Source organism: Marmota monax, unplaced genomic scaffold (assembly GCF_021218885.2).
Source record: "Marmota monax isolate L192 unplaced genomic scaffold, Marmota_monax_Labrador192_F-V1.1 WCK01_AAM20220418_F8-fsc00024, whole genome shotgun sequence".
NCBI lineage: Eukaryota > Metazoa > Chordata > Mammalia > Rodentia > Sciuridae > Marmota > Marmota monax.
Window position 1 is genome coordinate 11,596,394 of NW_026695224.1, and position 25,840 is coordinate 11,622,233.

The 25,840-nt window shown below is 38.8% G+C and overlaps 2 protein-coding genes across 12 annotated transcripts in view; one reads left to right on the forward strand and one right to left on the reverse strand.

The window, feature by feature from the left end:
- The first annotated feature begins 399 nt into the window (after positions 1 to 399).
- On the forward strand, positions 400 to 4,095 carry Setd6 (SET domain containing 6, protein lysine methyltransferase). Of its 3 annotated transcripts, XM_046434902.2 has the most exons (9): positions 400 to 441; positions 646 to 741; positions 817 to 961; positions 1,040 to 1,181; positions 1,316 to 1,510; positions 1,639 to 1,759; positions 2,754 to 2,934; positions 3,085 to 3,227; positions 3,308 to 4,095. In XM_046434902.2, exons 1-9 carry the CDS (start codon positions 415 to 417, stop codon positions 3,611 to 3,613), a joined length of 1,356 nt encoding a protein of 451 aa, XP_046290858.1. In that variant the 5' UTR covers positions 400 to 414; the 3' UTR covers positions 3,614 to 4,095. The 3 variants fall into 3 exon arrangements, with proteins under 3 accessions (XP_046290858.1, XP_046290856.1, XP_046290857.1); XM_046434900.2 differs by having other exon boundaries at positions 400 to 741; XM_046434901.2 differs by having other exon boundaries at positions 400 to 741; positions 1,639 to 1,696.
- A 921-nt stretch (positions 4,096 to 5,016) lies between these two features.
- Cnot1 (CCR4-NOT transcription complex subunit 1) overlaps positions 5,017 to 25,840 on the reverse strand; it is an 81,232-nt gene continuing 60,408 nt past the window's right edge. For 5 of the 9 annotated variants that reach the window (XM_046434895.2, XM_046434893.2, XM_046434894.2 and 2 more), the window contains 19 exons: positions 25,190 to 25,486; positions 24,380 to 24,520; positions 24,182 to 24,286; positions 23,446 to 23,565; positions 21,672 to 21,863; positions 20,202 to 20,344; positions 19,291 to 19,399; positions 19,027 to 19,196; positions 18,189 to 18,441; positions 15,600 to 15,848; positions 14,309 to 14,472; positions 13,969 to 14,086; positions 12,402 to 12,503; positions 10,659 to 10,832; positions 9,685 to 9,834; positions 8,648 to 8,828; positions 6,789 to 6,921; positions 5,528 to 5,662; positions 5,017 to 5,360 (listed from right to left, as the gene is read on the reverse strand). In XM_046434895.2, coding sequence (XP_046290851.1) covers positions 5,282 to 5,360; positions 5,528 to 5,662; positions 6,789 to 6,921; positions 8,648 to 8,828; positions 9,685 to 9,834; positions 10,659 to 10,832; positions 12,402 to 12,503; positions 13,969 to 14,086; positions 14,309 to 14,472; positions 15,600 to 15,848; positions 18,189 to 18,441; positions 19,027 to 19,196; positions 19,291 to 19,399; positions 20,202 to 20,344; positions 21,672 to 21,863; positions 23,446 to 23,565; positions 24,182 to 24,286; positions 24,380 to 24,520; positions 25,190 to 25,486 — 3,015 coding nt within the window. In that variant the 3' untranslated portion in view covers positions 5,017 to 5,281. Of the gene's footprint in view, positions 5,361 to 5,527; positions 5,663 to 6,788; positions 6,922 to 8,647; positions 8,829 to 9,684; positions 9,835 to 10,658; positions 10,833 to 12,401; positions 12,504 to 13,968; positions 14,087 to 14,308; positions 14,473 to 15,599; positions 15,849 to 18,188; positions 18,442 to 19,026; positions 19,197 to 19,290; positions 19,400 to 20,201; positions 20,345 to 21,671; positions 21,864 to 23,445; positions 23,566 to 24,179; positions 24,306 to 24,379; positions 24,521 to 25,189; positions 25,487 to 25,840 lie in introns of those variants that run through there. The other 4 variants (XM_046434897.2, XM_046434898.2, XM_046434896.2 and 1 more) reach the window with 2 other exon arrangements.

Sequence of the window (25,840 nt, forward strand, 5' to 3'; positions counted from 1 at the left end):
TGGCCCTTGGTACGGGGGCCGAGATCCGGGATACCCTTGAGGGGAGCCCGCCAACCGACAGCCGCCACGCCCTCGGAAAGAACCCCGATTTTGTTCTCGCACGCAGACTTCTACCGCAGGAAGCCTCGGTTCTCGGGGTCAGACCGAAAGCAAGCAGCGGAGGGTCCAGGCTCCAGACGGCTGGAGACAGGCCTGCACTCGGGTTGCGCGTCTTCTAAATCCAATTGGAAATCAGAGTTACGGACGCTCTGGGAACAAACGGAAACCCTCACTCCTTTTCGGCGCGGACGCCAAAACCCGGCCCCCGGGGTTCCGGCACGTCCCGCCCGCCGGCGTCCTGTTGGGGCGGGGCCAGCAGCGCCGGAAGCGCCGGCGCGGGCACGCGGAGCGGTGGCGCGGGCCACGAGTCGGACCATGGCGACCCGGACCAAGCGCCCGCGGGTGAGTGGCGGGCGGCCGGCACCCGGCCCATCGCTCTGCCCCGCCCTGAGGCAGCCAGCGCGCGCCACTGCGCCCCCAGCCGCAGGTCCGGTTCCCCTCTTCCGCGTTCCCTCCCCCAAGCAAAGCGCGTCTCCCGCGCGCGCGCGCCGCCATCCCCGCGGGCTCCCTGGGGCGGGGCTTCGTCACTCGGCTCATTTATCTCAGGTGGCGCAACCGGGGGGCGGAGGCGAGCCGGACTCCGACCCTGTGGCTGGCTTCCTGAGCTGGTGCGGGCGGGTAGGGCTGGAGCTGAGCCCCAAGGTGAGTGGAAGTGCGGCGGGGTGGAGGGGCGCGCGTCCCCGACTGCTCTGACTGGCGTTTCTCCTCCCCTCGCAGGTGGCGGTGAGCCGGCAGGGCACTGTGGCCGGTTACGGCATGGTGACTCGTGAAAGCGTGCTGCCCGGGGAGCTGCTATTCGCAGTGCCGCGGGCAGCGCTCTTGTCGCCACACACCTGCTCGATCCGGGGCTTGCTGGAACGAGGTGGGCACGCTGGCGGACGGAGTCATCGAGGCAGGCCCTGGAGCCGTGCCGGGGCGCTCACTCCTGTGCTTTCCCTAGAGCGAGACGCGTTGCAGAGCCAGTCGGGCTGGGTGCCACTGCTGCTGGCGCTGCTCCATGAGCTGCAGGCCCCAGCCTCGCTGTGGAGCCCCTACTTTGCGCTGTGGCCCGAGCTGGACCGCTTGGAGCATCCCATGTTTTGGTGAGCTCAGTGGGAGGGGTTTGGAGCTCCCATTTCACTAATTGCTCCAGCCACCCTGCCCTGGGTGGGGACCAGGCTCCCACGCACTGGTCATGATAGGGTGTGAAGGGAGCTGCTCTGGGGTGTATCTGCAGGCCAGAAGAGGAGCGCCAGCGCCTGCTGCAAGGCACAGGTGTCCCGGAGGCAGTGGATAAGGATTTGGCCAACATTCGCAGCGAGTTCTATTCCATCGTGCTTCCCTTCATGGAAGCCCATCCGGATCTCTTTGGCCCCAGTGTTCGCTCCCTGGAACTCTACCACCAGCTAGTGGCCCTTGTGATGGCCTACAGGTCAGCGAGTAAAATCTTGGCGGACCCAACACCATTGAGGGATAAGGGTGGTGGAGGAAGAAGACAGTGAGCTCCACTCATAGTCTCCCACCCAAACCTGGGCCTTAGCCAAGTTCTCTCTGTGGCAGCTTTCAAGAACCACTGGAGGAAGAGGAAGATGAAAAGGAGCCGAATTCCCCTTTGATGGTGCCTGCTGCAGACATACTAAACCACTTAGCCAATCACAATGCCAATCTAGAATACTCTGCAGTGAGTGGATCCCGCCTAGTTTCTGTTATGTGCATTGACTGAGCATCTGATTCAAACTAGTGTCCTGGGGTTCAGTTTTCCTATTCATACTAAATATGAGTGGGTGAAATATGAAATTCTGTGTAATTGTGGTATGCATAAAGCAGTAAAGTCATTTGTACACAAAACATTTTAAAGCCCTCAAGAAATCCTGATAAGCTGGGTGTGGTGGCCGGTAGGCTAAGGCAAGAGGATTGCAAGCAACTCAGTGAGACCCTATCTCAAAAAAAAAAAAAAAAAAAAAACATTAAAAGGGTTTGGAATGTGGCTCACACCCCTGGGGTTCAATCCCTGGTATCAAAAAAAAAAAAAAAAAAAAAAGAAAAAGAAATCCTCACATAAATCGTTATTACCACCATTTACTTGGTGCCCATGCTGGGTGGTATTCATAGCCATGTTTCCTTCTCCACTGGCTGCTCTGGCCATGTCAGTCAGTCAAGACTCAGTTAGCTCTGGGGACAGCAGCCTGGAATGGCTATGGTCTCAGTAGTTTTCAGGAGGAGAGGTGCGAATGTTCATAAGCCCAAGTCTAAGATGACCCCATTTTGGGTCAGTTCTATTCTATAGGAATATTTGACAAACATTCACTGATTAAATCAGTGAATGTTGCTATTAATAGTTTCACTTGTCTTTTAATATATTGATCTGGGTTTAATAGTTCATTTTTTTTTCACATCTTCATACTAATAGTTCATTTTTAAAAGCTAACTTTTTCAGTGCAGAAGATGAACGAACAAAATTTACCTAATATCACAGGTTGTGGTCTTTTTAAAGTTAGGCCTTATCCCTTTCAATCTATAGTATAGGGTGTGACAGGAACTAAAAGCAGAATGGGGGTAGATACAGCTCAGTTCCCTGGCTGAGTATACCTGCCGGAGGCTTTCCTAAGAGGAGTGTGATCTTTGCGGGGTTGGCCTCAGAAAGGCATGGCTCCAGCTTCTCCCTTTCATCCCAGGATTATCTTCGGATGGTGGCTACCCAGCCCATTCCTAAAGGCCAGGAGATTTTCAACACTTATGGACAAATGGCTAATTGGCAACTTATTCACATGTACGGTTTTGTTGAACCATATCCTGACAACACGGATGACACAGCAGACATTCAAATGGTGACTGTCCGTGAAGCTGCAGTACGGGGTGAGTTGTCTCATTAACTTGTCTTTTGACAACCACAGCTGTGTCTGTACCCATGCAGCTTAGGTTATAATAGCTTTGCTAAATAGTGGTTGACTTATTGAAAATAAGCTCCTGGGTATACCAAGACTGGCCCTGTTACTTCATCTACAGGAACAAAAGGTGAAGCTGAAAGGCTCCAACTATATGAGCGCTGGGATTTCTTATGCAAACTGGAGATGGTAGGGGAAGAGGGTGCATTTGTGATTGGTCGTGAGGAGGTGCTAACTGAAGAGGAACTGGCCGCCACACTCAAGGTAAAGGGCTGAGAATTGTCTTGTGTAACGGTGATTAACGAGCAAGTACTTAAATGACCTGGACCCATGATTGTTTTCAGGTCCTGTGCATGCCTGCTGAGGAGTTCAGAGAGTTTAAAGACCGAGATGGATGGGGAGAAGATGAATGGGAAGAGGACAGACTAACAGTCACAAATATCCCCAAGCTCAAAGCATCATGGAGACAGCTTCTACGAGACAGTGTTCTTTTGACTCTGCAGACCTATGCCACAGATTTAAAAACTGAGGAGGATGTACTCAGTAATAAGGAGGCCTATGCAAAACTCAGCTGGAGGGAAAAGCAGGCCTTACAGGTTAGGTATGGTCAGAAGATGATCTTACATCAGTTATTGGAACTGACAAGTTAGCAGATTATTTAACTTCTTAGTCTAAACTGACACTTTGTTGCTCAAGAAGGGGAAGGTTTGGATCTTCTGCATTTATTAAATACCAAATGGAAAAGAAGCAAAGGTGCTACTCTAAACTCTTGAAGGTGACACACTTTAGGGTTGGAATCAACAGACTTGGGAATTACTGCTAATAATTAAGAACAGCACATTTTATAGCCACTTTAACAAAAGCCAGGAGAAAGATGATATTCATAGCACTTAGTAACATGGACTTTAGAGGAAGACCAGATTCAAATCTGGGTCTGTGGTGAGGAAGTCACTTTAGTAAGTAATATCACTGAAATTGGCTTTACTTGCACTTTCAGTTGTCTGAGTTTACTCTGGATGGCATGCCTTCCAATGGATAAACCTGAAGATACCAAGGACAGTCCCCTAGACCTCTGTTGTTTTATGGGTAGGGAGGAAAAAAAGGGTCAAAATTAAAGGTAGGGTAATTATAATTGAGATTGTTTTACATACCGACTCATCCATAATTCAATTTGATCACAGAAACCTGTTCCAACAGTTTTCTCCTGTTGAAACAACAAGCACTAAACAATTTCTTGGGAAAGTGCTGTCATTCAGGAAGAAGAAGTTTCCTGGGTTCCATCTCCAATACTGCCCCACCCGCACCCCCGAGTGCCCCAAAAGATGTTTCCCAATGGCTCTTGGCTATTCAAGGCTAGGCTGTCCACTTTCCTTCTCACCAACCCTAGCAGCTGCTGCTACTGAGAAAGGCACAGGGGACTAACATGAATGTCATGAGTTTTAATGTTTAACTTCAGTCCAGAAGTAGGGGAGCTAGAGCTCAGGAACTAGGAAGTCTACAAAATAGAACTCATGGGCCAATATATTCACAAAACATTTAAGATCCTTATAAAAAGGGGACTGCATGGTCCTTAAGATTTTTGTTAAGATGCAGTCATTCCTAAGTAAAATGACTATGAAGGGCAATTTGGTAAGGTTCAGTTCCTTTTTCCAGAGTTTGCCAGTATCAGGAGAAGACAGACATAGGAGCTTTAGGCCTGGGCTAGCTTCCCTTCATAAGAACATGAGCTGGCCTCACTCAGGTGCATGTTCTCAAGCAGGACTTGCTTTCCCTTTGGCATGCTTTTTCCCAAAGCTAAACAACTCGTCAATTGTGAGCCCTGGCATATCAATTCTATCACATCCATATCTTTTAGTCATTTTTTTTTTAAGGTCTCCTATTCATGTTAACAAAAATACATAATATTTAAACTGGCTTTTTAACTATTCTTTGGAATAGTAGAGTGTCCAAAGACATGGAACTATGCCCTTTGGCAAGTTATTGGCATTAGCTGCCTATTGAAGGATCCAGTTTATGTACTTGCCTTGAACACATTTTGCACAAACTCAAAAAGTTCCAGACAAAAGTTTTCTCTTTCATATATTTACACAAGTTCAAAATGATATTCACAGCATCTTCTAAATTTTGGCCAAGAGTCAAAAAATGCATTTAAACTTTGGAACGTGCCCATATAGACAGGAGGCTGATCCCAACAGTAGTTGGGGCAGGCGCCTGAGAACCAAAGGGCTGGAAAAGTCAGGAGGAACTGAGAGGCTTCTTCAGTTTATGGACTTGGTGCAGTGGGACCATGAGGCTGACACAACAGAGATACAGTTCATCTAACTGGCACCTGTCCCTTCCATTACTTGCTGAGCCTGCTTCTGTCCCATGCAGCACTGTGCAACCGACTGGAATAACCTGAAGAATGGAGACAATAACAAGTTTACTTGAGAGGAAAGTTTAGGCCTAATAATACCTAGTGCTTTAGCTGCCACTGCCTTCTTAATCACAGACCCAAGCTAGAGAGAATAAACGAAATCTGTCCTGTTCCACTGCTAGTTAATTAAAAATTACTTTTAACTCACTTTTCAATTTCTGGGGCACAGTGTACAAATTCGTGGTTCCAGAACTTAAACGCTGGATTTTTAATTAGTTCAATGAAGGTAATAAGAAGACCCCAAGGATGTGGCCTATTTACAATCAACCGTTCCAACAGAACCCTGGAGAAAGGAAGAAAGGGTTGGTTAAAGCACAGAGAATACATACAAAAGTATGATCATGCCTATTACCTTATTTCATAACTTTTTTTCCCCATGAAATCAAATTTTATCTTCCTCCCACATGTGAGGCCCTGGGTTCGATCCTCAGCACCACGTAAAAATAAATAAATAATAAAGGTATTGTGCCCATCTATAACTAATGTAAATAATAAAAATAGAAAGCTAGATTAAAAAACAAAACAGATTAATTAATCTACCTACCTACACAGCATAGTAAAGCATGCAGTAACTAATTAGTATACCTGGGGATTTGAATCCTGTCCCTGAGCTCTAAAAGTAATAATGGTTCCTATCTGAAAGATGATCAGAATAGGATGAAAGGCGGAAAGCCCATAAAATTCACAGCCCTCCAAAAATGAACATCCAATGAGAGCTGTGGAAAAAATTCTAACACTAGTGCATGTGTAAAGTATTTACTTAAATAGTCATGTCTTTTGACCTACCAACTGTAATTCTAAATTTGTCCTAAGAGAATGAAGATTAAGAACAAGACTTTATTGCAGATTCATATACAATCACAAAAGGGCACACTATCATCTAAGCATCCAATAATAAAATCAAGTTTTGGAATATAAATCCAAGAAACCATACTTAGCACAAGTATTAGTATTATTAAGTGAATCGACAAGTTTTTAAAGTATATATATATCACCAGAATCTACGTATTTCCCAATCTCTAATCCTACGTATAACCCAAGCAATCTGAAACAGACTTGTATGTTAGTAAAATATCCTTTTATTTCTCCTGCTTAAGACCTTCCTTTCCACCCAGAAGTAATTAAAAAGAAAAAAAAAATCAGGATTTTTGGTGAGGTACTTATTAGGCCTGTACTAATTCAGAACTCTTGTCAAAAATACTGCTGCCACTCCTACCACTACCTCAAAGAAATTCCTGCCTCTCAATAAAAATGTGCCCTTTAAACAAAAAGTTATCCCATACTTAACATGGTATTTAGACATGTGAAAAATATCCAAACACTTGAGTGAAAAGAAAAGAACTCTTAAGAATTCTAAATGAAGAGAAAGGAGCCAATTTTGAACAATTTGAAAATGACTTTTTTTTTACCTTGTGATCTGTTCCTGGATAGCTTCAGTGTTGGCCTCTGCAAAAAGGTAGAGCATGGTGCAGCTGAAGTAGTGAGTGTGGCTATTTGGGTACCGCAGCTGATTTGCAATTGCATTCAAGAAGAGATACCGACCTAGAAATTAAAGAAATTAATGAGGACTTGCTCTAAAAGGCCAACATAGGAAGGAAAAATAAGATTTGGGCTCCTTAGAGAGGCTTTCAGTCTCCCTGAGAGTTTCTCTTTGTGGGTTTTTACTGTGATAGTTCCAACATTAGAAATTTAAAGGGTTTTTTTGTTTGTTTGTTTTGTTTTTAAACTGGGGTAGGTGGTGCTGGGCTAGAGACTGAACCCAGGAGTATTCTACATCTGAACTGGTATCTCCAGACTTGTTGAGACAGGGTCTCTGTATATTGCTAGGCTAACACTAAACTTATGATCCTCTTGACATAGCCTCCAGAGTTGGTAGAATTATAGGTATATGCCACCACACCCAGCTGAATACTTTTTATAAAATCCACTTAGTTAATGTAAATAACATTAAAAAAAATTAGCCTAAAAATTCAGTGAAAAGGTGTTTTAACATTTTACATGTCCCTTTAATGTCGTCATGGAAGAAAACTGGATTCTCATTTTTGTCTATACATTTAATCAGTTGTAGCACATTTCATGCAGTCTATGTGGAAATTTTCCTATATGCTGTGACAGACCACAATAAAATTTTGTCTTATTATTATGCTTCACAGCCCATCTAAGAAAGTCTTGAAAATGCCCCTCAAAGTTTTAAAACCACACTTTGAGAATGATAAGTTTAATAAGCCATACTGGAATTAGTATTAACTGGGTTTGGATGTCTGCCTGTGCATGATGTTACTCATGGTTTTTTTGTTATTGTTCTCTTAGTTATATATGACAGCAGAATGCATTTCAATTCATTGTACACAAATAGAGCACATTTTAATTCTCTGGTTGTACATGATGTAGAGTCACAGCATTCGTGCAATCATATATGGATGTCACTCATGTTTATGAAGCTATCATAGTCACCCTGCACACTTCCCTAATGGCTGTCCTCCTTTTAGTGCTAAGGTCTGGATGTTAATAATATTCAATTTCATCAAATCTGGATTTTAAGCTCTCTTGAATCCCTTCTAAAACAAGCAGTATATATATATATACTCAAGATTCCTTAGTCTCTGAAGAATCCACAGCAAAGTGAAAAGTAATACTACTTCTAAAGTACAATATGCTAAAATGAGTAGGACTGTATAACAGCTATTTAGCAGCTAACTGGGGTTCCCACTTTGTAAGAATGAATACAGAGCACCAAAAGAAATGTAGCTCAACCAGGAAAGATGCAAAGTAATAGGAATTGTACTGTGAACTTCCTGCAAAATAGGTAGGGAAGTCCTGTTTATTTTATTTTATTTTTTGGTGGATTGAACCCAGGGCTTTGTGCTTTGCAAGACAAGCACTCTACCAACTGAGCTATACTCCCAGCCCCCTGTTAGAATTTTTATACCTCACATTTAGTATGTCTGCAAACAGGTGCCAATAAATGCTGGGAAACAGCAGACTAATAATGTAAAATAAGCCAATGTTTTAATAGACTACTAAGTTATTTGCATATTAGAATAATCACAGAGACCAAAATACTAATATGGCAGAATTTTGAATAATTTCTTTTGGTGTCTTTTACATTGAACAGATAATGTCCAATGAAAGATGAAATAACCAGCTATACCTATAAATATACTGATAGAATATTCTTTTATTGTAGCTTAAAGCATTTTTATATTTTGTGATCAGACTGTCACCAAAAAATCCAGAAAATTTGTGTGGTCTGGCTGGCTTCACTCACCCTCAGTGTCCAAATCCACAGCCAGGTTCTGGAAGATGTCCATGTGTGCCGAGTGGGTGATGGTGCTCATTGAAGGCGTGCTGCCCTTGTTGTGGATATGTGCAATAGCCTGAGTCCCTACATAGAGCACCAGTGCGTTGATGAGCTGGAGGTTGTAGCGATTGCCAGGCTCATTGGATACCTTAAATGAGCAAAACAGAAAACTTACTCACAGAACTCACTCTAGCACCAATATTTCTAAATTTGCCTCCATAGAAAGGCTAAACTACTCTCTGTGTTCTTTGTGATTTAATTAATAGAACCCTGCTTAATTCAGTGAGGTCATTTAACAAATATATAACTGCCCTAATAATGGTTCTTCCAATAAAAACATGAGAATCCAAACAAATATCATCACTATGTTTGTGGCACAGTTCTAAATAAAGTTTATCAAGCCAAAACATGCAGTTACAATGAAGATCTCAGTGGCAGATATGATGACAAATGCCTAAAATCCTAGCTACATAGGAAGCTGAGGCAAAAATATCACAAATTCAAGGCCAGCCTCAGCAACTCAGATCCCAACTAAAAGGCGGATTGGGTAGGGATGGAGCTCAGTGGTGGTAGAGGGCCCTTGGCCTCCATCGCCAGTACTGCAAAGGAAGAAGGGGGAAAAAAAAAAAAGATTTGGATAGGGAGAAAATTATGGTCACGTGGTGTGGCAGAATTGGAAAGATAATTGAAGTCATTCTTTCTATATACCAAATTGAACCAGAATTCATTTATTTAGGAAAATCTTGAGAGTACAAATAGGGAACGGCTAAATGGCCTATTCTTGTGGGGAGGGTGGACCCAAAAAAATCCCACTGCAGGTTGTCTAATCTAAAGCTATAGCCTTATCTCACTGATGAAATAAACCAGTAAAATATGTAACTAAGCATTATGAAAATGTTTCTAAACCTTTAAATCAGGTTGAAAATACTAACTCCTGAAATGGACGACACACAGAATGATGCTTTCTATGGAAGACATAGCAGAGTTAAGCCAAACCAGTTAACCTGTAGATTGCTGCGCAGATCAGACAGAAAAGTGACCGGTGATCGAGTTTTAAGATAGGAATCCAAATCCTTTTTGAACTGAGGTGGCATCACTCCAGTGAAATTGGTAAGAATCCGGGGTGCAATGTTAATTTCACTCAACATGTCCACCTGCCACAAAGGCCAAAAATCAAAACCAGATCAATCAGGAGCTGACAACAAATTGTATCTATACTAGAAAGTGACAGGGCTTTTTTTTTTTTTTTCCTCCTAAAATTACACACACAACAAATATTCTGAAGAGGGGACTGTCACTTTCTATTACTTCATCTCCCTTAGAAGAATACAAAATACAAAACGATAGGAATTTCCTTAGTCTGTAAAATGTTTTTCCTTTCTAAAATAAAGCAAGATAGTACTGTAGAGAGGTCTAATTAGTACCATGAACCAATTTTTCTTAAATTTAGATTTCAAAATTAAGAGTCCAGAAGGAGTTTCCTTGCTCACCACCCAATGTCCTAGAGAATAGAAGATATTACACATTTTTTAGAAATTTAGATGGGGGCAGGGTGAAGGGAGTAGAAAATACATAAAAATTTCTAGTATCCATTTCAGGGTTGTATCCATTTCAAAATGACTCCTTCTCCTTTACATCAACAATTTAAACACACGCGCACATACCACAAAATATGTAAAATACAAACAAAAGTCTGTCCTTATAATATAAGTCTTTGTCATATGGGAAGTCTGACAGTAAATATCTAGTCCATTTTTAGGTTGGGGCTCTGAAAATATGGCTAAATTCACTATCAAAATGAGTTTTTCAATAGCAACTAGAAAAATACTGTGAACCAATATTCAGCTGCAGCAATGTTACTCAACAGGCACAATAACATGATAGTTTCCCCCCTTATCTAACACAATGTGTACATATCAGGGAGAAGGGAGTGAAATTGACTTCTTATCAGAGAAAAGAACTTTTTCTTGAACTTTACCTTCAAATTAGGAGTGAAAGGGTCTGGGAGCCTCATATTTCTTGGGAAGGCACTCAAAATCAAATTTCTTAACTGGATACAATTAGGTGGGATCACATCACAGAACCCATAATGGTAATCACAAAGGAACTCAGGAAAATCATGCAAAAGAACCAGCAGCACTCTTAGAGTACCCTATTAAAACAAAACAAAACAACTCACAATAAAAAAGTAACAATTCTTCTATTATGAATTATCTCAAGTAAAAAAAGGTAAAAAAAAAAAAAAAAAGTATATATACTTCAATGATGCAAAAATTTATGGGCTTTAATCAACACTAATTCATTTATTAAAATATTCACATCCAGAAATCATGAAAAACTAGACATTAGCAGTCTATAGCGTTAGTTAAAAATATTCCAATAGGCTGTATAAAACTAAAAAATAGTGTTAAGCATCTATTTTAAGAAGGCAGAAAAAGAACTACTAACCAAAACCAAAGAACCTAGAATATACTGTTTTTAAAAATTTTTGAAGTACTGAAAAGGGGTATGAAAATAAATAAAACCATAAGTTCTTTTAAAGGGTTAATGATAAATCCTACCAAGACCGGAGAAAACCCCAAAATCATACTATCAGGAAATTAAAAAGAATAACTACTACAGATCTTAAAGACATAAAAAACAGTTTGAGAATATTAAATAAATGTATGCTAAGGAACTTGAAAATTTGAATACACAAATGGTACACAGAACTTAGGACAGGCAAAGCGCAAAGATTTCTTATACAACACAAAAGGTTGTATTTAGTTTAGAAAACTGGTTAGCTTTGACTAGAGTAAATTTAAAGCTTCTTCCAATAATATCTTCCTCTAAGGGAGTGAAGACAATCCTAAGAGTGGGAAATATTTGAACATATACCAGCAAAAGGTTTATATCCACAATACATGAAGAATTTTTATTTAAGAAATAAAATAAGGGGCTGGGAGCATTACTCAGTGGTAGAACACTTGCTTAGTATGCACAAGGCCCTGGATTTGATCCCCAGAATTGCGGTAAACCAAAAACACCAGAAAATAACAGGAAAAATATATAAGAAAAATACAAAACAATCCAATACAAACATAAGCAAAATATTTAAAGAGGATCATCACAAACAGGGTTCAAACAAAGGTAGTTTCTACAGAATTCAACTGTCATTTAAATGCAAGATGAGAGAGACTTATTAACTGTGATTTAGTCCCAGTTAGACTAAGATATGCTTTTAAAAGCAGGGTTTGGGGTCCCTGGGTTTAATCCCCAGCACCATCAAAAAACAAAACCCAGAAAGAAATTAAAAGTTAATAAAAATAAAAAAACCCCAACAATATCAACAAAACAGGAATAAAATATTAAAAGAGGATCATCACAAAGAGGCTGACCTACACATGAAAATCTCGTTTAAAAATCATTAAGAAAATGCAAATTAAAACAATGAAATTCTACTGCATGGCTAAATGGCTTGTACAAACACACACACATATATATATATCAGATATGACGAGATGTGGATAAAGAGTAATTGATCTATTGCTGAAAAGTACAAACTAATACTTGAATTTCAAAGAGTATCTAATGAAGTTGAACATTCGAATACCCTAGGATCTAGGAATTCATTTATATAAGTACACTGGATTTTAGTACTTTTCTGAATGTACATTATACTTTGTATTTCTAGGTTAAAGTGTTTTTTAGTTCTGAAAATTATCTTAAAAATCCAAATTACCTTGTAGAGAATCTGCATGGGTTTGGTGAGTTCCACATTTCTAAGGAAAGGCGCTAAATATTTGAATAAATCAATAAGTAGCTGTGCATACATGGGCCATCCCTGAAAGAAAGAAATGTATATAAGTCATAATTATACTCAAGATGTTGTTCAGCCACTAAAAAAAATGCCCAAGCAGCTACACTGTGATTTTTCTTCTTCATACTAACATAAATAGGGCATACTAGTGAGTTCTTCTCCCAGACTGATTGCCATTAGAAAAGCCTAAGTGACTATTAAAGTAGTGGGAAATGGTATTTGGAACAAACTGGTTCCATAGGTTTCAGGACATTATTTCTCCTCATGCCTAAGAAAATTAAAAAGGGAAAAAGAGGAGAGATCTCGAGGAAATTTCAGATATAAAACTGAGAAACTGGGGCTGGGATATAGCTCAGTTGGTAGAATGCTTTCCTCACATGCATAAGGCCCTGGGTTCAATCCACAGCACTACACACACAAAAGAAAAACCCGGAGAAACTGATAGCTAGAGATCTGTTTTCTTAAGTCCTTCTTTTAATTAAGTCCTGGGTTAACTATTTCCATTTCTACTCCCATTAATTTACAACATGAATTTTCTTTCAGCAAAAATTCTACCATTCAGGTTCATTTTTGTATACTTTCTTTCAATATTCTGTGTTCCCTCCTCCTGGAATGCCCTTCTCCAAATAAAAACAAGTTCATTTATCCTTCACCTGTTTTGGCCAAGTTCACTCTAGCACACAGTAGTCACATTTTTTTCTGGTCTGACAGGGCAAACAAAGGTACTTTCTATAGTACTCATTTGACATTTTATTGCAAGATAAGAAAAATACTTCTTTTATTAGCTGTGGTACATATTCCCAATTAGACTAAGAAACCCTATAACAGAAGTTGGTATTAGTCCTTTAAATAAAGCAAACTAGGGTGGAGAGTGTAGCTCATTGATAGATCACTCGCCTAGCAGGCCCTGAATTCAATACACAGTATGGAGGCAGTGGGGAATTTAGCACCATGGTCCTTAATCTTAAGCATGCACATGCAGGGTTGGGGTTGGGGTGGGACAACAACATGGACTACCATACTCTTTAATCTTAATTATGAGAGTTTTCAGCATTTAAGAATACAAACATGAAACTAGCAAGCTCCAGAGTCCTGTTACCTAGAGATTTTTATCTAGCTATTGAGGGATTTCAATTTTAGAAACAAAACCAAAATCCAACTCTCACAATCATGTTTTAGAATCATTGCTATGTATGAAGCAACAATACATTACAACAAAAGCCTTACCACAAGTGGTCCACAACAAAGTTGGAAGGAAAAGTAACACTGAATAACCAAGGAATAGCTTTCAGGAAGAGATAGTCAAGTACTCATGAAGCCCGTTTTTACAACATTGACTCTACATTATATAGAATAAATAATTCTCTCAAATAAGCTTGGAAGAAGTACAATGACTACTAAATAACTAATAGCAATCTATAAGCAGTACTAATATATAAGCCCCGGGTAGTTACAGTCTTCATCTGGAGGAGATAAACTGCAGCCACACCTTCTGCTGTGGCGTATGTGCCAGCATTCTTGCAATAAATATCCGATGGGAGATCAGTTCAAGCCAGGCATATACAAAGCCAGGAGCTTTGGTAGGCCTCAAGATGTGGAATGTATTGCTGAAAGAAAGGGAGAAAAACACAAAACAAAACAAAAACTCTTTAGTTAGAAGCCCAAATTGAAATACAGCAAAAACTACATGAATACTTAAAAGTGCATGTTGATTTACAAATCAAAACAATCCACATGCCTCAAAACACATGAAGTTCCTTCTACTCCTATGATTTTACTACACTCAAACCAGCAGAACCTAAGTCTCTAATAAACCCAACAATACTCACCAGAAAGCTGTGAGTGTCTGGAAATTAATGGTTTCCAACACATGTTCAGGTGCATTGAGTTCTAAGAGCAGCATGATAAAAATTCGATGGTAAGGAAGCTGCTGAAATTCACTTTGCCGAACATCATGATCCTGTAGGAGAACTCCCACTACTATACCAAGGACCTATGTACAATACACAGAATATAACTTTTAAGTTGTACACATAATTCATTTCAATTCACTTATCACTTGTAAGTTATGGTGCTTTTGCTCTGTGTTTATAAGAAGTATGTTAAAGGAGAGGATACAAACTATATAAATACAAAACTATATCCTGGCAACTGAAGGGGATATACATTAGTTTGACTTGGCCTGCAGTGTTCTATGTGTTTTCTTTGAATTTCAATATCCTTGGATCAGACCTGGAGATTCTCCACAAATGCCCACTGGTTCTTCTAAGAGTTCTAAAAATCAGGATGGCCCCTCACATTTTACCATGTCATCCTAATCAATAATCTAATTCTTCTGGTCTGATCTGAAGTTGACAAATTAGCAAATAGGTGTACACCCTACTGGCATTTAGTAGTTGTCAGTAGAGCTGTTGCATAGGCTGCAGAGGTGTTTCACAAAACTTTGAATGCTGCTCGATTTGCTCATTAAACAGTGAAGGACATGAAGAACCCACCTGTTATTTCCTTAAGACCAAAAGCTTAAGTACACTTTCACCACTATTTGGTGGTGTGTGTAGTCCTGGGGATTGAACCCAGGGGCATTTAACCACTAAGCCACATCCCCACCCCTTTTTAAGTATTCTATTTAGAGACAGGGTCTCTAAATGCCAATTGCTGAGGCTGGCATTGAATTCTCAATCCTCCTGCCTGGGATTATAGACATATGCGATTGCACCCAGCTCACATATATTTTTACACTACTTTAATAATCGAATTTCCAAAAATCCCTCTCTATATATCAGGTCAAGGACTAAATGTTTTCCTTAGTATTGGAATTGCCCATCTGTTAGCCATACATGTTTCTAGCTATCAATTAATTCCCAATGACATTGTGCACAGGGCAAATCTAAATCTAATACTACCAAAATATCTTCTACTATAATCATTAACAAAGCATTAACATACTGAAATATATATTTAAAATTTCAGGTAAGAACTATATCTTCTATAATTTGTTGGGTATGTTCACGTTATCTCTGAATTTAATTTCAGGTCAGAAAAGAACTGTTACAAAATATTTTGGGGAGGGCTTATCACAGAAACACTGATATAGACTATGAATATAAAAAAACTTTAGACCTTGTTTAGCAGATTAATCTTTGTGACAGTATTGGTGGCCTCCCCTGAGTGTTTCACTAGTAGTGCAATGAGTCGGACAAAGGCATCCAGGTTGTGATAGCACTTGGCTCGGATCATGGTGGGATTAGCAGCAGGATTGTGCTGCTGCTCAGCTTGAGCACGGTAACTGATTTCAACACACATTTCAGTGCATAGACGAAAGAACCTTGTTATGAGGTCATCAGTCTTCAGTATTCCTTGCTGGTGCATCTATATTATGGGAACAAAAACAGACACAATGAGACAATACACAGAAACTTTATACACCTTAATTTTCATGAGTAAGAAATACTAATTCGTTCTATTATCACATTTCTAATTCTTACTTAAAAAAAAAAAAAAGAAAAAGAAAAGCTGCCATGAGAATGTCTTCTCATTAAGAAATCATGACAGAATTCCTCTGATTTTTAAGTTTCATGGATGAAAAGATGGAAATTGAATAAGAGATAATATTATGGCTATTTTGAATATGAGGGTATCACCAAATAATTTGTAAAATTAACTATGTAAACAAAATAAACTTTCAGTAGTAACTCCTGAGGTCATAATAAACGGTTCTGGACAATTCATCTTTCTCCCAGGAGGAAAATAAATTACATATATTTTTGCTTCTCATAGAATTAAAGATAATTGTCAGTAATTACTGACTTACCCAATAACAAAGCTTCCAAAACTCCATCTAGGTAACCCCCCAAATCACTGATTTATATAAAGTATGTATGTAATGAAAAAACTCAGATCATGTCTAGCTACTTAAATGTAACAAATTGTTACATTAAAGGAGAAAAGGAAAGCCTATTTATAAGATAGGAAGGGAAAGGGAGGAGGCAGGGGATTAGTAAGGATGGTGGAATGTGATGAAGATCATTATCCAAAGTACATGTATGAAGACACGAATTGGGTGTCAACCTACTTTATATACAAACAGAGATATGAAAAATTGTGCTCTATGTGTAATAAGAATTGTAATACATTCCACTGTCATGTATTTAAAAAAATAAAATCAATTTTTTAAAAAGGGAAAAATAAAAGATAGGAAAAACTATAAATTTCATGACAGATATCTGTAAATGAAGTTGAAAATGTGTTATTTGGGGGTAGGGGCACATCACCACCACCACAGGGAAATGCCCATTTAAAGGTAGAGGAAGGAGGCCAGTACTCACTTAATAAAGAAACCAAGCCCAGAGGGAAAGCTTCGAGGTTATCTTGGAAATTTTAAAACAATTTAACTGTCCCTTCAAAAGAAATAAGACAGCTGAATTGGTAGGAATATGATAATAATGTGCCCTAGTAAAGACAAAGGGCCTTTAATATCTACAGTGAAATCTGAAAAAGTAAAGAGGAAGCACAAAAAGGGAAACAAGAATTCTCAAAAGGGTGCAAAACTGAACAGAAAAGTATGATACATTATCTTTTATTCCAAGAGAAACAGAGAGAGTAATAAGCCAGCAGAAAGAACTGAGATAGGTGCCATATCCATCCCCATGAAATAGCAATGATCATAAAAAACCAGCTAATTCAATTCTTTTCTCCATCCAAATAAAAATAAAAATCAAACTACACACATGCAGTAACATCTTTTCAGTAGGGTATGTTTTGTAATTCCCTGGATTCTTTTAGGAGATAAATCTGCCTGGTGTATTTTACTAGGAAACATTCATGTTGAAAAGAAAACCCAACTTGTACGTTTAAAATCAACTCTTCTACTTTGAAATATCATTTACTTAAAAACGGAACTAATTAGTAATCTTTCTCTGGCAACTTATCCAAGTTCTGTTTTCAGTTTAAAAATTTGGAGAAATAAGCAGACAGTTTACCCTGAATAACATTAATTCCACTAACGTAATTCTAAGGCCAGTAAAGTGCCACTCTTGCCAAGTTATATTAAAATCAGAACACACTGACTATTAGTGCTCTTAATCTCTTACATTTGCTAAGCAGCCAGTGATAATAAAAAACAGAAACTAAATGATACTATGTTCCATACTTTATTTCATCCTATCCACAAAAATTCCTGTTAAACCTTGGTTGTGGGCTAGTTTTTGGCTTGGTTTCTAACACTAAAATTCCAATTTGCACCAATTTATGAATGGAAATACTAAAACTATTTTCCAAAAGAACATGTTTAGGGAGATAACCTACTTTAACTTTAAAAATAAAAAATACTATATCACTTAAATAATTATTTTACCTTATTTTTTATACATGAGATAAAAGAGTTTCAATTACTTAGTAGCCTATAATCCATCACTGCTGGATTATCAAACTAGTTAAGTTATATTTGGCAGCTTTGTTATTATCTGACCCCACTGTACATCATAGCCAGAATGAGATAAATAGGACTAAATGGGGGTGGTGTGGGGATGCTCACTTTACTGCTGTGATCAATTAGTAAACACAAAGGCTATTTTGTAAAGCATAAAGCATGATGGTGGTGACATTTTTGGTTTACACGAGTATGGAGATAACTGTCTAGCCACAGGTATATAATAACTGAGCTTTACTACTGGAGGTTATCACATCCTACTTATGTTGAATAAAAAGCACCTTTCTTTCCAAAAGCTCTACCTGTCCAACAAACGCAGAGAAAGCTTTGGTACTGTCACGGCCAGCAGCTGCTGAATGGTAGAGATTCACCCATTCCCTCAGAAGATACTCTGCCTTCTCCCTCAGGCCTGGAGGATCATCATACTCTGAAGCTTGAGAGATCCCAGAATGCATCATAAAGTTAGGGCCTCCATGAGCACGATCAATCATGGCTTCATAGTTGGATCGCACTACTTCCATCAGCTGGGGCAATCTAATACAATAAATCCAGAGTGGAAAAAAATCGATCTATTCAAGATTGTGATTTCACACAGACACATTTGGACAATTTGATTATTTAACAGAAACCACAAAGGAATGATCACTTCACTTGAGCATTTCTATACTTAAATATAACTATCTTTGGTCTCTTCTTCTCTACTTATACAAATGGTAAGACTTAAGCTATTATCTTCACCAAAAACCCTGCCCACTGAAATAGAGTTGATATTCAGAGTCAACAAACACTTCAATGTTTGCTGTTTGCCTGTTACGTGCCATGCTTCATCTCTGTTAAGTTCACTGGGCTTTAAAAAACAAACAAACAAAAAAACTCACAGCTTTTAAGGTCAGGTATTAACCACAGCTCTGATACCAACTCAGTTCTTATGTGTACTGCTCTATACCAGGAAGGTCTGGCAGTTAATTAAGCTTCCATACTTGTGACAATCACTCTCACTGTGTTTCTAAGTAGAAAGCAGTTATTAAACAGTAGTTTTAGTAAGTCTGCACATTCCTTTCTAAAGCTTTCTTAGGAGACTGCTGAATGCACAGGGAACCCAAAGCATTTCATTCTCACCCTTCTGGAGCGTTGCCTCTGGAATGAGCATTGATCCTCATGAGGGTTTCGATGGTATGGAACAGATCTGCCTCAGTAACATGGGAAACACTCCTTTCATCCACCAGAAGGATTTTTACCAATTGCATAGCAAATGCCACGGCCATGTAGTTTAAACCATTCTCCATTGACTGACAACAGAGAAAATGCAATTTAAAAGAGATGACACTTGGGGGTAAAAATAGTCCGAGTCCTTTTGTTGGCTCAAATAAATTCCTCCCATACCTGAGCTAGGTGAAGATCATACTGCTGCATGTTAACTAAATGATTGCGAATTAGCAACTCCACAGCCTCCACGTTATATTTGTATTCATCTCGACATTCAATTAGGCACCTAAGAAAAGTTAGGATTTCATTCATATGAGCTTAATCATATTGTATCAGGTAAACAAAAAGTTCATTTTACTCAATGCAAATTTCCCAAATTAAAGATGACTTCAATTTAGAGTCAACTGCAAAACTAAGTACCTAAGTTTAAAATCAGCCAGTGATTTGGGGGGTATAGCTAAGGGGTACAATGGATTCTCAGCATGCACCAAACAAAAAACAAACAGAACACACACACACACATAAACAAATATAAGTAGAACAACTTAATGCTTTGAGGCCATGTTAAGATAGCCCAGGCTTTGCTTTAAATGTTAGGAAATGAGATTCCATTAAAATATTTACCTACGAATATTACTGCTGTGAAATCATTGAAACAAATGACCTACAATTTTATGTCCCAAAACAAGGTAAAGGCTTTCTATTGTGGGCAAAAGGTTGAGATTACTTGGGGAAAAAAGAACCATTCACCAATTCTCACTTCTTAGAATTTGGAAATGCAAATATTTCCCTTATTTTCAAGAAAAAAAGGGAAACTTCTAGACGAAAACAAGACCATGCATATTAAAATTCACTTCAGTTGGGCTTGGTGGCACGCCTGTAATCCCAGCAGCCTGGGAGGCTCAGACAAGAGGATCTCCAAGTATAAGATCAGCCTCTACAATTTAGCAAGGCCCTGAGCAACTAGTGAGACCCTGTCTCAAAAAAAAAAAAAAAAAAAGTAAAAGGGGTTGGGACGTAGTTTAGTGGTTAAATGCCCCTGGGTTCAATCACTCCAATAATTACTACTTAAATAAATGGCTACTAACCTTGTGATCTGTTTGTTGCACCACGGAGATCCATAAGCCCTACCATCCTGTAGAGCTTTTAGTACCAAGAGGTGGCATTCCCTATAGCGCAGCAGAAGGTCAGCATCAGCACCGCTTGTGGCATCTAATAATCCCTCTACAGCCTATGAGCAAAGAAAGTGTTCAGAACCACGGAAACACAGTAGTGAGCCCAGTTATGAAAACTCAAAATCAAACCTCAATGTGAACCAGGAAAAGACCTTCTAAAACCTTAAGACTGTTACCTCCTTTCTAAGTTCTATGTAGTTCAAATTTATTCTGTAGTTCTTCACTGTCATAAAAGTCTCTGCAACAGCAACTGCAGCACCTACAAACCCCAGGGCCCCCAATCTATCTTGACCTACTACCAAAATATTTGGATCAATTTTAAAGATATTTTTAAATAAAAATAATTGCAGAAAATACTACTTAAGGAAAAATCAAAACAACTTCTTTACCATTAATACCTGCCATGACTACATAATTTTTTTGGTTTATTTTTACACATGACAGTTCAGAAAACAAATATGATGTATGTCTTATTCTAATTAGGACACCAGTCCTGTGTTTATACATGTAAACATTCATTGTGGTGTATTCACATATATATACACACACACATACACATATATACATATGTATATATACATACACATACACATACACACACACACACACACACACACACAGAGCAAAGTTGTGTCAGATTCACTCGACTTACTTTCTTATTTCTATCCCCCACCCCCTTCCCTTCATTCCCCTTTGTCTAATCCACTGAACCTCTATCCCCTAGCCCTTGTTGTGGGTTAGCATCCACATATCTGAGAACTTTCGACTTTTAGTTTTTGGGGGATTGGCTTATTTTACTTAGCATGATAATCTGAGTAATATTCCATTGTGTATATATACCACATTTTCATTATCCATTCATCTGTTGAAGGGCACCTTGGTTAGTTCCATATAGTGAACTGAGAGCCTATGAATATTGATATGGCTGAGTCACTACAGTATGCTGATCTGAACTCCTCTGGATCTATACGAAGGAGTGGGATAACTGGGTCAAATGGTGGTTCCATTCCAAGTTTTTAGAGGAATGTCCATACTGCATTCCAGAATGGTTATACCAATTTGCAGTCCCACTAGCAGTGTATGAGTCCCACTAGCAGTGTATGAGAATATACTCTTCCCCACATCCTTGCCAACATTTACTGTTACTTGTATTCTTGATTGTTGCAATTCTGACTGGAGTGGGAAGAAATCTCAGTGTATGCCATGACATTATAGAAGTCATTCTATACTGAGAATAATTATTTATTTATGTAACAGAATTTCATTTACATTATTATTATTTTCTTAAATCTTAAGTATAACTTTATGAGCTTATAGACAATGACAAATCACTATATGTTTACAAACCTAGCTGCTTCTAGGAGTAACAGCTAAGGAACCAACCTTCTGGAGTAATCCAAGAGCAGCTATGGCATCCCGGGAGTTTCGAGATAATACTACAACCTCCAAAAGACTTCGAAGAGCCTGAGCTTGCGGGTTCATGGCCAGAGTTGGTGGAATGGCATGTAAGTGCTGCTCCAGTTCGGTAATGCACTTATCATAAATCTGAGCTACATCATCTGTTGCCCAAGCTTGCTGTTTTAGAGAATAAACAAAACATTTTAAGGTTTTTCATTAACACAGGTACATAATAGAGTTCTGTTAGCATATTTATTCTCTTAAAACACAGAGGGCCTCTTCCATTTCCCCTTCCTGAGGTATTCAGTCTAAACACTATTAAGTGAGGCAATGCAAGGCAGGCACAGGGCAGAGGTATTAAAGATCATGAAGCCTGAAAGACACCAACACAAAAGAAGTGATCAGAGAAAGGAACACCGATAAGAAGACTACAGGCAGCACCACTGTGGCATCTAATAAGTCCTCTCCAGGGTAAAAAAAGAGAGTTCTAATCATGAAAAATATAGTACTTAGACCAACTGTTAAAGCATAAGACAAAAGTATCTGCATTGCTTCTAGGATATTCCTATAAAAATGCTGCCTATGGATGAAGATATAGCTCAATGGCACAGCATTTTCCTTGCACAAGTAAGGCCCCAAGCTGGATCCTCAGAACCACACACATTTATTACCAGCTGGGCGTGGTGGCACACGCCTATAATCCCAGCAACTCAGGAGGCTGAGTCAAGAGGATCACAGGTTCAAAGCCAGCCTTAGCAATTTAGTAAAGCACTAAGTAACTTAGGGATACCCTGTCTCAAAATAAATTATAAAACAGGATAGGAGGCTGGGGCTGGGGCTCAGCAGTAGCGCACTTGCCTGGCATGTGTGAAGCACTGGGTTCAATTCTCAGTACCACATATAAATAAATAAAGGTCTATCAACAACTAAAAAAAAACAACAAAAAAACAGGCTAGGAATGTGGCTCAGTGGTTAAGCACCACTGGGATCAATCCCTGGTAACCACTAACCCCTGCAAAGTATCTAGCCATGAGAATACATTGGACAAACCCAAATTAGGCCATTCTAGAAAATTAACTGGCTTATAATCTTCAAAGGTATCAAAGTCAAGAAAAAAGAGTAAATTGCAGAAAATATTTTAAATGAATCATGCAATTCTAAAACAGGTCTTTTAACTGCGCATTATTAGGATAACCTGCTAAATCTTAAATACGGCTTAAGAATTAGACAGGTATTAAGTATTTGTGTTAATTTCCTGATTTTAAATGTTTGTATAGTGGTCACACAAGAGAATGGTTTTGTAAAAAAACAAAATCAGCTGGGCACACAGTGGCATGCACCTTTAATCCTAGTTACTTGGGAGGAGGCTGAGACTTGAAGCAAGCCTGGGTAACACAGTGAGACTACAACTCAAACACACACACACACACATAAATCAAAGGATTCAGGATAACAAGTTCTCAGGCCTGCAACTTATTCTAAAGTGCTTAAAGTAGAAAATGTTTTCAGTATATTTTCACCTGTTTTTGTAAAAATTCCAACCCCTCCCAAGTCCACGTAAGTCATGAGTCTACCATGCAAATTCCTCTAATTAAGCTACCCATTAAAGTTAAATCAGATTTAACAAAAATTCTATATTCCATACTGATCTGATACAAATACCTACAACTCAAGTTCCAAAAAAGAAAGTGACACAATTACTGGCAAAAACAATTCAAAATTACAGTATAAAACACCTTAATCCAAGGCAAGTATTTACCTTCATTGGTTGAGCTAAAAATCCTGTGGGCTGACTGAGGTCATTCGTAGGCAAAAAGCCTGGCACATTGCGTGCAAACTCTTCATAAACAGCCAACTGCTTTGGGTCTACACCACCAACCTTGAAAGAAGAAAATCAATTTTAACAGGAGCCCCTACACAAATAAAAGAAACTTTTCTTGAAATTGAAAAATCTGCAAGAGAGTTAACCACAGAGGTTCTGGGAAGAGTCATTACAACATGTAATAGTATAATTGAATATGTATGCCCATAAACAGCTCAGAAGAGGCTTTTCTCATTTTCCTATTAGTTACCCTCATTCATAAATTTATCAAGAAGTATTCCACTGATAAAGGCCTCCACTGAAAAATAACTTCCCTGGAGTCGGCAAATAGTATCAGACTCCGGACCAACTTGCTAGTACCAATAAAAAACTATTAAAAAAAAGTAAGTACCAGAAAATGTGAGCAGAGTAATCACAAGTTGAGAAACAAAACTTAACAGGCACACGAACTCTTTACGGTACACTTTAACAATTTTGGAGGGTGGCAGAATCTAAACTATTTCCATACCTCCTCCAGAGATGGCTTTAAAGACAAGTGCTACTGAGTTGAGATGCTTTCTCAGAAACAACATTAGCCCTTCTATCCTAGTCCCAGTGAGGAGTTCAAACAAAAACAAAAAGAAAGAAAGAAAACATAGATGAAGCAGGGAAGAGACAGAGCCTCAGTTCTCACTTTCAGCCTGATTTGCTCGGGCATCCGTTCAGCCTGATAGGTTAATACCACAGGATCACAGTATCTGCGCCCTTCTTGCCTAGCATGTTTTCTCAATTCAAATTCCTGCAAACAAAAAAAGTCACTGAGGTTCTTGTTATGAGGCATTTTCTTAAATTAAAAATAAAACAACTTGAAAAGCAAATGCTAAATACTTACAGTTGCTAATCTCTTGTCCATCTCAGGGCCTGCTTTTTCAACTGCAGTCTTCTGAATAAAACAGCAAGCTAATTCACAATTGTCCTGAGCTAACTGAGCAGCTGCCTGATCCATCATTTCTCGTTGTTGTGGGGATGCAGTCTATTTGAAACATAAAGGAAAAGAAAAGAAAGAAAACAATTCTTGTAGACAGTAGGAAATGCAGGCAACAAATTCACTTTAAGTTTTGCCTCTACTCGATATAGCTTTAAATTAGCTTCCTCATCTATTAAGATGAAAATATCCTATACATTTTCAGATTCTTATGAATGCAGTAAAGATAATAAAGCAGTGAACAAATGAATTGTTAACCATGACATCTGAAACTCAGAAGCAAGATGGTTAGCTTATTCCGTTAAAAGAGGCAGAAGGATCATGAGTTCAAAGCCAGTCTCATCAAAAAGTGAGGTGCTAAAGCAACTTGGTTGAGACCCTGCCTCTAAATAAAATACAAAATAGGGCTAGGGATGTGGCTCTGTGGTTGGGTGCCCCTAGTACCCTCCCCCACAAAAAATCTTACAAATATTTGGTTATTTATTATCTGCCAAATGTCACTGATACAACAATAAGCCAAAAAAATGGCACAGTTCTTCACCTTATAAAACTTAAAATCAAACATACAGGAAGACATCAAATAAACATGGTGATTTTAAGATCAAGTGTTAACATCCACTGTCAAAGGCACGAAAAACTCTGGCAGATGAACAGTAATAAATTTTGTTACACTAAGTAAGTAACCAACTTACAACATTAAGTAAGTAACCAACTTACACGAAGGGCTGAAGCAAAACTGTTTTTTAGGTTTGTAGATATGCTCATCAGCAAAGGTTCCCTGCAAGTAATCATAGCCATTCCAGCTGTCAAATTTCGCATCATGTGGTGAGCTGCTATTCGCATTCGAGATTCCTCAGAATCCAGGGCAAAATCCTTTCTGACTATTTGCTCACAAGTAGTCATGGCAATCTTAATCGATCGATCCACCACTGGATGGACCAACTCTTGGACAGCTCGTTCAATTGCTTGACGCACACACTGCTTCAACTGTGGATGGGCCTGAAATAATGGAATCTGAGGGAGGGACAAACAAATTAATTCAACAGTTTGTTTAAATAAGACAGCAAGCTATATGCAATCAACCTACAATTTAGAATTACTTCAAGATTAACAGAAACTAGACTTTTACATAAAATTAATAAAGAAAACGGTGGGAAACAGAAACTGGGTTACACAGGGTTAAGGATTCAGTATACTTTGTGATCCATGATTAAAGATATGTCAACTTTTTAAATTCAAGTTTAATAGGCAAACTATTTACAAGATCCATTACCTACTTATGGACACATTACTTGCTAAGCTAAAATAATACCTAAGGAATTTGTTTTCTGGAAAGAAACATCTCTATTAACTTTGGAAAACTAAATT

Excerpts from the sequence above, each read along its gene's own strand:
- Setd6 (XM_046434900.2), top strand. The coding sequence starts at position 415 with ATGGCGACCCGGACCAAGCGCCCGCGGGTGAGTGGCGGGCGGCCGGCA. Across the intron at positions 962-1,039 it reads CCGGGGCTTGCTGGAACGAG|AGCGAGACGCGTTGCAGAGC; the intron begins GTGGGCACGCTG and ends TGCTTTCCCTAG. Across the intron at positions 1,760-2,753 it reads CCAATCTAGAATACTCTGCA|GATTATCTTCGGATGGTGGC; the intron begins GTGAGTGGATCC and ends CTTTCATCCCAG.